This window comes from Alosa alosa, chromosome 21 (assembly GCF_017589495.1).
Source record: "Alosa alosa isolate M-15738 ecotype Scorff River chromosome 21, AALO_Geno_1.1, whole genome shotgun sequence".
Classification (NCBI taxonomy): domain Eukaryota; kingdom Metazoa; phylum Chordata; class Actinopteri; order Clupeiformes; family Clupeidae; genus Alosa; species Alosa alosa.
This window is the reverse complement of record NC_063209.1, coordinates 29,657,202-29,667,201: the sequence shown is the minus strand read 5'-3', so window position 1 is coordinate 29,667,201 and position 10,000 is coordinate 29,657,202. Positions and strand designations below refer to the sequence as shown.

At 43.8% G+C, this 10,000-nt stretch overlaps 1 protein-coding gene across 1 annotated transcript in view; it reads right to left on the bottom strand.

The window, feature by feature from the left end:
• Nucleotides 1-208: 208 nt before the first annotated feature.
• Nucleotides 209-10,000, bottom strand: part of galnt18b (UDP-N-acetyl-alpha-D-galactosamine:polypeptide N-acetylgalactosaminyltransferase 18b) — an 84,588-nt gene continuing 74,796 nt past the window's right edge. Inside the window, 1 exon segment of the mRNA XM_048232310.1 lies at nt 209-670. Coding sequence (XP_048088267.1) covers nt 524-670 — 147 coding nt within the window. The 3' untranslated portion in view covers nt 209-523.

Genomic DNA, 10,000 nt, shown 5'->3' with positions numbered 1-10,000 from the left:
TGGTTGTGGGGTGTGTGTGTAGTCATTAGGGTGGGTGTGTGGTCGTGGGGTGTGTGGTTGGGGTGTGTGTGTGGTGTGTGTGTGTTGTGGGGTGTGGTCGTGGGGTGTGTGTAGTCGTGGGGTGTGTGTAGTCGTGGGGTGTGTGTAGTTGTGGGGTGTGTGGGTGTGGGGTGTGTGTAGTCGTGGGGTGTGTGTGAGTCGTGGGGTGTGTGTAGTTGTGGGGTGTGTGTAGTCGTGGGGTGTGTGTAGTTGTGGGGTGTGTGTGGTCGTGGGGTGTGTGTAGTCGTGGGGTGTGTGTGGTCGTGGGGTATCTGCACTGTGTAAGTATCTGCACTCAGAGGAGGTGGGTCCAGTGGTGTCCAGTCAGATATAAAGGTGCTCCAGTGATATTCAGCCTGCCACCTTGTCCAGTGTCCTGCCCTGTGATTGGTGGGCTGGAGGCTCATATCCAGTGTCCTGCCCTGTGATTGGTGGGCTGGAGGCTCATATCCAGTGTCCTGCCCTGTGATTGGTGGGCTGGCGGTCAGGTGAGGCCGCTGTTCAGCAGGTTGGTGATGGTCCATTTCTGTCCAGTGCAGCGTTGCAGAACCAGCTGGAACCCGAACTCACTGGTGCCGCTCTCCACCAGCTCCAGACAGCGCTTGGACCGTCGGTTCTGGATAGAGCCTCCCTGAAACACACACACACACACACACACACACACACAAGGATGTAGTTATGGAACTGGTAACGATTGTATTGTGATACAACAGAGCAGTGGGTTATGGGTAATGTAGTTGTGTAACTGCTGATGTTTTTTTAGACTTTTTTAGATAGATAGATAGATACTTTATTGATCCCCAAGGGGAAATTCAAGAATAAAGGGAGACGGCAGCGAGTAATACAGGCAGCCGAAGCTTCGAGCTGGATTCAAACCGGGGATGCTACTGGCATAATTCCTCATGTGCTCGGCAGAGCATCGCCCTCTCAATAATGCTACGGCAACGACAATAAGACACAGCACTCAAAATAGAAATGTATGTGGTTAATTCATAACGCCAATATGGCAATTTGTCTACACATATCTCACCTATCAATCACATTTTTATCCTTTATAGCCTAATTTTAGCCATTTGGTGGGAGACACTTACATCATTCAATTCCCATGTAAACACAGATTCACCTTGATATCTGGCCCTGCTGCTGCTAATAGATATCTGGCCCTGCTGCTGCTAATAGATATCTGGAGCAGGAGGATGGACAGCTGCTTCAGGGCCTGCTGCCCCCAGCGGTCAGTCATCAGCCGCACTCACACACACACACACACACACACACACACACACACACACACACAGACTGTGGAGCAACAGGGCCTATAAGCTCAGGAGTCTGAAGGTCTCTGTTTATACACCGACCACGGAACCCACACACACACACACACACACACACACACACACCCTGATAGAGTAGGGCCTGTCTATAATAGATAAAATCTTTCTATGAGGAGACTGTGTTATATTGAGCTGTGCAGTAGGGACATTGTGTTGTGTTGTGTTGTGTTGTGCAGTAGTCAGACTGTGTTGTGTTGTGTTGTGCAGTAGTGAGACTGTGTTGTGTTGTGTTGTGCAGTATTAGTCAGACTATGTTGGCCATGTTATTACAGTAGTGAACTGTATTTATGTTGTGTAAATGTTATGTTGTGCAGTAAGTGAGACTGTGTTGTGTTGTGTAAATGTTGTGTTGTGCAGTAAGTAGAGACCTATGTTGTATTTGTGCAATGAGTAGAGACTATGTTATGTTATGTTATGTTGTGCAGTAGTAGTGTTATGTTATGTTATGTTGTATATTTGTGTTATGAAGTAGAGACTATGTTGTGTTATGTTGTGTTGTACTGTAGTAGGAACTATGTTATGTTGATGTTATGTTATATTGTAAAGTAAAGACTATGTTATGTTATGTTATATAGTAGAACTATGTTATGTTGTATTATGAAGTAGAACTGTATTGTGTTATGTTATTACAGTAAGTAAAGAGACTATGTTATGTTAATGTTGTGTTATGAGTAGAGACTATGTTGTGTTATGTTATTACTGTGTGAGAACTATGTTGTGTTATGTTATGTTGTGTTATAGTAAAGACTATGTTGCGTTGTGTTGTAGTAGAGACTATGTTATGTTGTATGTAAGTAGAGACTATGTTAAATTGTATTTAATGTGTTATGAGTAGAGACTATGTGTGTTATGTATGCAATAGTAGAACTATGTTATGTTATGTTATGTTATGTTATGAGTAAAGACTATGTTATGTTATTACAATGATGAGACTATGTTATGTTGTATTATTTTGTGTTATATGTCTGACTATGTTATGTTATGCAATGCATGAACTAATATTATGTTAATGCAATATAAAGAACTATGTTATGTTAATAGATAGTAAAGACTGTATTTTGTTAAGGTATATTGTATTTGTGCAATGAAGTAGAACTATGTTGTATTTATGTTATGATACTTAATGAAGTAGAACTATGTTATGTTATGTGTATTTATGTTATTACAATAGTGAAGACTATGTTATGTTGTATTTGTGCAATGTAGTAAGAAATATGTTGTATGTATTTGTATTTATGAAGTAGAACTATGTTATGTTATGTTATGTTGTACAATAAGTAGAAAGCTATATTTATGTGTTGTGCAGTGAGTGAGACTGTGTTGTGTTGTGCAGTAGTGGGGCTGTGTTGTGTTGTGTTGTGTTGTGCAGTAGTGAGACTATGTTGTGTTAATGCAATGGTAAGGAACTATGTTATGTTGTGCAGTAGTGAGACTGTGTTGTGTTGTGTTGTGTTGTGCAGTAGTCAGACTGTGTTGTGTTGTGTTGTGCAGTAGTCAGACTGTGTTGTGTTGTGTCGTGTTGTGTTGTGCAGTAGTGAGACTGTGTTGTGTTGTGTTGTAGTGAGACTGTGTTGTGTTGTGTTGTGCAGTTGTGTTGTGTTGTGTTGTAGTGAGACTGTGTTGTGTTGTGTTGTGTTGTGTTGTAGTGAGACTGTATTTGTGTTGTGCAGTAGTGAGACTGTGTTGTATTTGTGTTTGTGAGCATGAGTGGACTGTGTTGTGTTGTGTTGTGCAGTGGTGAGACTGTGTTGTTCGTGCAGTAGTGAGACGCTGTGTTGTGTTGTGCAGGCAGTCAGACTGTGTTGTGTTGTGTTGTGCAGCAGTCAGACTGTGCTGTGCTGTGTTGTGCAGCAGTCAGACTGTGGCTGTGTTGTGGCTGTGCAGCAGTCAGACTGCATGTTGTGTTGTGTTGTGCAGTAGTCAGACTGTGTTGTGTTGTGCAGTAGTCAGACTGTGTTGTGTTGTGTTGTGTTGTGTTGTGTTGTAGTGAGACTGTGTTGTGTTGTGCAGTTGTGTTGTGTTGTGTTGTGTTGTGGTGTAGTGAGACTGTGTTGTGTTGTGTTGTGTTGTGTTGTGGTGAGACTGTGTTGTGTTGTGTTGCAGTAGTGAGACTGTGTTGTGTTGTGTTGTGTTGTGCAGTAGTAAGACTGTGTTGTGTTGTGTTGTAGTGAGACTGTGTTGTGTTGTGTTGTGTTGTGCAGTAGTGAGACTGTGTTGTGTTGTGCAGTAGTGAGACTGTGTTGTGTTGTGTTGTGCAGTAGTGAGACTGTGTTGTGTTGTGTTGTGCAGTAGTCAGACTGTGTTGTGTTGTGTTGTGCAGTAGTCAGACTGTGTTGTGTTGTGCAGTAGTGAGACTGTGTTGTGTTGTGTTGTAGTGAGACTGTGTTGTGTTGTGTTGTGTTGTGCAGTAGTGAGACTGTGTGTTGTGTTGTGCAGTAGTGAGACTGTGTTGTGTTGTGTTATTAGTGAGACTGTGTTGTGTTGTGTTGTGTTGTGCAGTAGTGAGACTGTGTTGTGTTGTGTTGTGCAGTAGTGAGACTGTGTTGTGTTGTGCAGTAGTGAGACTGTGTTGTGTTGTGTTGTGTTCAGTGGTGGAGGAAGTACTGAATCTCAGTACTTAAGTAAAAGTACAAATACACAGAGAAATATTTACTTTAGTAAAAGTGAAAGTACCACAATAATGACGAACCCTACTTAAGTTAAAAGTAAAAAGTACCTGCTTTTAAATGTACTTTAAGTGATACATTATTTGCATGGTTATTCTCTTAATATCTATATTCTAAAAGAAAGATTAGTATGGGCTGTGGCATTTTAATTAACAAAGCTAGTTTTTGGAACACCTCGACTAGATTTAAGCTAATGCAGTGCAGCACATCTGTGGCCCAGTTTGCATTCTGACCTAAAATTCTAGAGACTGTAATTCTGGTTAGCATCTACTAGGGTGATCTGCTGAGTAATATCATTCCAGCAAAACACGAGAGCCTGAAGTTAGCAGGGTAGACCAGGGAAGCGTCAGATTGGATCGTAATGCCAATTCTGCTGATTGAACAGAAAGTTGCTGAGAAAAGTGTTACTGATTGAGTTCAGTTTCACTTGCGCCCAGGCAGCACATAGGCATTGAATGGCGCTCACATTTCTACCCCCAATTGTAGGCTGGCCTCTTTATTTGATCACACACAGTAAAATACCTAATCTGGAAAATGCTTTTCGTTTTTATTGGCGGTTCTATAATAGTCTACCATTCATTTGTGCATAAAATGATCAGGCGTGTGACAGAAGCATGGACATGTAGCCTGTAACTTCGGCTGATCAGCGGATGGCAATCTCGCGCCATGAGGAGGCCCTAGCAGCCTCAGATAACAGATAGAGAAAGGTAACAGAACACAGTTGTACGTCCAGTGTAGCCATGGGTCTGGTGAATATAGCTCACCGAATGCAGATGGCTACAAGCCTCACGCTTTGCCTGGTCTAGATTAGAAGCTTATGTTTCTAAGATTTAGAAGCTGGGCACGTGAAGCCCAGAATCTGTGGTAGCAACCCCGCCGCCTGGTAAAACAAACGCAGGTTTGTCAGGAGAGGCAAATCTGATCATAAAATGTATCGTAAAAGGAACTTATGGTGTTGTAGAAATGTAGCGGAGTAAAAAGTACAGATAATTGCTGTAAAATGTAACGAAGTAAAAGCCGCATGCATCTATAAATTCCCACTTCTAAGTAAAGTACAAATAATGGAAAATTTTACTTAAGTACAGTAACGGCATTTGTACTTCATTCCATCCCACCACTGGTTGTGTTGTGCAGTGAGACTGTGTTGTGTTGTGCAGTAGTGAGACTGTGTGGTGTTGTGTTGTGCAGTAGGGACATTCTGTTGTGTTGTGCTCTCAGTAGAGGGAGAGGCAGATGGTTGTGTTAGTCAGCATGTCCTAATGACCAGACGTAATGGAGGGAATCTGGAGTTTCTATAAACTTCCACCAATCAATTCACTTTACGGCATCTAACAATAAAAATCAGGAACAGTGCCTCTGTGTATATGTGTGTGTGTGTGTGTGTGTTGCAGCAGAGCCTTGAGGGCATTGAGAATAAACAACCTTGTGAGTAAATAATGGCAAATGAACAGAGCCCATCATGTGTGATATCCTCTAATCATTTATTTATATAATGTGTGTGTGTGTGTGTGTGTGTGTGTGTGTGTCATGTGTGTATGGCTGTGGTATCCTTTAATCCTTTATTTATATCATATACAATCTGTAAGTGTGTGTGTGTGTGTGTGAGAGAGTAAAAGGTGTGTGAGAGTGTGTGTGTGCAGCGCAGGTGTGTGAGTGGAGAGAGTGGGTGTGTGTGTGTGTGTGTGTGTGTGTGTGATATCCTCTAATCATTTATTTATTTCCTGTAACACCACTGTGTATTTATACTCCTGCTAACAATTCCTTTTTCCTCTGTAATTATAATCTGAGACAGGCATATGTTTGTGTGTGTGTGTGTGTGGTGTGTGTGTGTGTGTGTGTGTGTGTGTGTTAAATGGCTCGGATGTGCTGACACTAATTAGAGATTACTTCAACAGGCTGCGGATCTGATTGCCTCTGACAGGACAGAATCACAAACATGCTCACATCATCTGAACAATGCTACGCTATCCACTACACCAGTGTGTGTGTGTGTGTGTGTGTGTGTGTTTCTCCACAATGCCACTTTGACAATAACACAATGTGTGTGTGTGTGTGTCTGTGTGTGTGTATTTCCACAAGCTGTTGTTTTCAAGACTTCAGCGTGAGGACACACACACACCACCTCCAGATGCTGTGAATATTAAGGAGGCCTAATGAAAAGGTTTAAATGTGGTTGTATTGCTGTTTGCCGCGGGCGATGTGTCAAATATTTATGCCTCATCGGAAAAGAATTTAATTTGCTGAAAATATTCATCAATTCAACCTGAAAACGCTTTGATTCATACAGAGCCTACAGCCGCACGCACACACACACAAACACACACACATACACAAACACAAGCACACACACACACACAGCCACCCACCCACACACTCATACACACACCCATACACACACACACAAGCACACACACACACAGACACACACACACAACCACTCACCCACACACACACACACACACACAAACACCCACACACAGCCATCCACACACACATACACTCATACGCACATACAAACACACACATACACACACACACACACACACACACACACACACACACACACACACAGCCACCCACCCACACACTCATACATACATACACATAAACACACACACCAGCACACACACACCCACAAACACATGCCCACAAACACATACCCACCCAAACACACACACACACGCGCACACACTAATCCACCCACCCCCCTACACACACCCACAATGCTGAAACTAGTGCACTGCACCCTGGCCCTAGCCTCATGAGACCAGATGACATGTGGGCCCTAGCCTCATGAGACCAGATGACAAGTGACTAGTGGGGCCTGTGTCCACCCATCACGATTTCTGCACCAATAGGGCCCTCAACCTCGTTTACGAGTGCTTTGGTCAAATGTTTATTGTTGCTAGGTCACCAAAACTGTCTGCCAGCACAAATGTTGCCTAATGCTAACTAACTAGCAAACTAGCTAACTGAAATGCTAACTAACTAGCAAACTAGCTAATTGAAATGCTAACTAACTAGCTAACTGAAATGCTAGCTAACTAGCTAACTGAAATGCTAACTAACTAGCTAACTGAAATGGCAGTAGTCGTTCAGGACTACCCCGGGAATTTAAACAGCTGACCATTATATCATTGTGTGTACGGGGGCCTAGCAACAAAGAAGTAGCCAGACGCATATCAGACTGTTTGAATAGCGCGCTTGCACGATCAGCTGACCAGCCAGGGTTTATACTGGGAGACATATAGATCAGCTGACCAGCCAGGGTTTATACTGGGGGACATCAGCACCCTCTCCCTGCCAGCACCTCACAACTCTGCAGCAACACGTCGTAGACTGGCCACCTTGCTCTTCACACATTCTACATCTCACCACCAGCCACACACATCTCTAGATCTCACCACCCTCGGGCTTAAAACAAAGTTGAGAACCAATTCTGCACAGGAAATCCCAAACAAGCATGAGAGGGACTCAATATGATGATGGGTAGACTGCCTTAAAGACAAGAGGACACATCTATGGTAATGATAGTGTGTGTGAGGTTATGATAGTGTGTTTGTGTGAGGCTAGGGCCCACATGTCATCTGGTCTCATGAGGCTAGGGCCCACATGTCATCTGGTCTCATGAGGCTAGGGCCCACATGTCATCTGGTCTCATGAGGCCAGGGCCCACATGTCATCTGGTCTCATGAGGCTAGGGCCCACTTGTCCCAGCAGCGAAGGTTACTAAAACTGTCTACCAGCCAAAGACTGTATAAAACGCAGCCTTTTGGAACATTGCTTAATGCTAACTAATGGAGTAGAGTAGCATTTGTGTGTGAGTATAGTAATGCATGTGAGATTTAATAGTGTGGATGATTATGATTATGATATATATATATATATATATATATATATATATAAGATGGGGCAGCTCAGAAGAATGTGAGAGAGCAGAGGCACTGATGATTTTCAACATGCATAAATAAGCAACGCTAATTCATTATTTTTAACAGATGGCCGATCTGTGCAGAACCATAATATTAATGACCATTATACCAACCACAAGAATACGAACCATTATATCACCAACCACAATGGAAGAGAAGAGAGGAGAGAGGGAGGAGAGGAGAGGAGAAGAGAAGAGAGGAGAAGAGAGGAGGGGAGTGGAGGGGGGAGAAGAGAAGAGAGGAGAAGAGAGGAGAGGAGAAGAGAAGAGAGGAGAAGAGAAGAGGAGAGGAGAGGAAATGAGAGGAGAGGAGAAGAGAAGAGAGGAGAAAATAGGAGATGAGAAGAGGGAGGGGTGGAGGGGAGATGAGAAGAGGAGAAGAGAAGAGAAGAGAGGAGAGGAGAGGAGAAGAGAAGAGAAGAGAAGAGAAGAGAAGAGAAGAGAAGAGAAGAGAAGAGAAGAGAGAAGGTGCATTTGTCTGAAGTGCACACATACACACATATACACACACACAATTACATCTCAGATCAGTGAGAATCTCCGTCTCTCTGCTCTCCCTCTCTCTCAATTTCTCACATCCCCCACAAACAGCATCACACAAACACATCCACATCCACCAGCCCTGCCTCCCCCAGCCCCTCCCTCCCTCCATCTTCCTCCATCTCTCTCCTACCCTGCCATCTATACATGGTCCCTGTTCTCTTTATCAGTGGGTGGATGTCAGCCCCATCTGCTTGTCTCTGCCTCTGTGGCTATTCAGGTGGTGTGGCAGGTGTAGAGGAGGTGTGGTGGTAGTGTGTGCAGTGTGTGTGTGCAGGTGTGCCAGTGTGTGTGTGTGTGTGTGTGTGTTCAGCAGCATGTAAATGGCTCCTTGTTCACTCTGTTATCACTTAATGAACTCTGATAAGTGCAGCTTTGCAGACTGCTGCCAAACACTCCCCTCTAACACACACACACACACGCAGGCACACACACACACACACACCCACACCCCACACACACACACACACACACACACCCCACTTACACACACACACCCCCACTTAACACACACACACACACACACCCCACTTACACACACACACACAAACACCCCACTTACTCACACACACACACACACACACTCCCACACACCCCACTTACACCCCTCTAACACACACACACACACACGCGCACACACACACACACACACACACACACACACACACACCCCACTTACACACACACACACACACCACGCACGCAGGCACACACACACACACACACCCCACTTACACACACAAACACACACGCACACACACACACACACACACACACACACACACACACACACACACACTTACACACACACGACGCAGGCACACACACACACACACCCCACTTACACAAACACACACACAGACACGCACACACACACACACACACACACACTGTAATGGAACAGAGCGGAAATTACCATTAACAAATGTGGGTGTGGGCTAAAGAGAGTAGCAAGATGGACATAATTTATTATTAGCTTGGCTCAACAATAGAAATTTTTTTCCATAGAAAAAATCCATAAAAAAATTAATAATAATCTTTCAAAATTGCGATATTGAACCAGTATGAAAATCTGCTTTTAGCTTCTAATCAAAAATACAGCGCATTGAAAACAGTCATAGTAGGCCTACCTACAGTACCCTACACATCACATAGGCCAGATAAACAGACTAACATCAAACTAGACAAGAGGGGGAACATATACCTGGCGGCCCAGCACCATTTAACATGACATAAACACTAAAACAATCAATTAAAACACAATAGACAAGACAGACCCTGGGCCACAAGCATAAATATACATCTCATAGGTCACCAGCAAAATACATAGTTAAATAACAGACTTGGTTACATGTGGTAAGACTGAACATCGATCGGCTTGATCAGGACCGCCTCGGAATCCCCACAACCAATTGACATAATGGAGCGGTCCAATACCGCCTGAAACAATAAACAGTCCATGGGGATCCAGTCGGCCCTCCCTTTGCCACGGA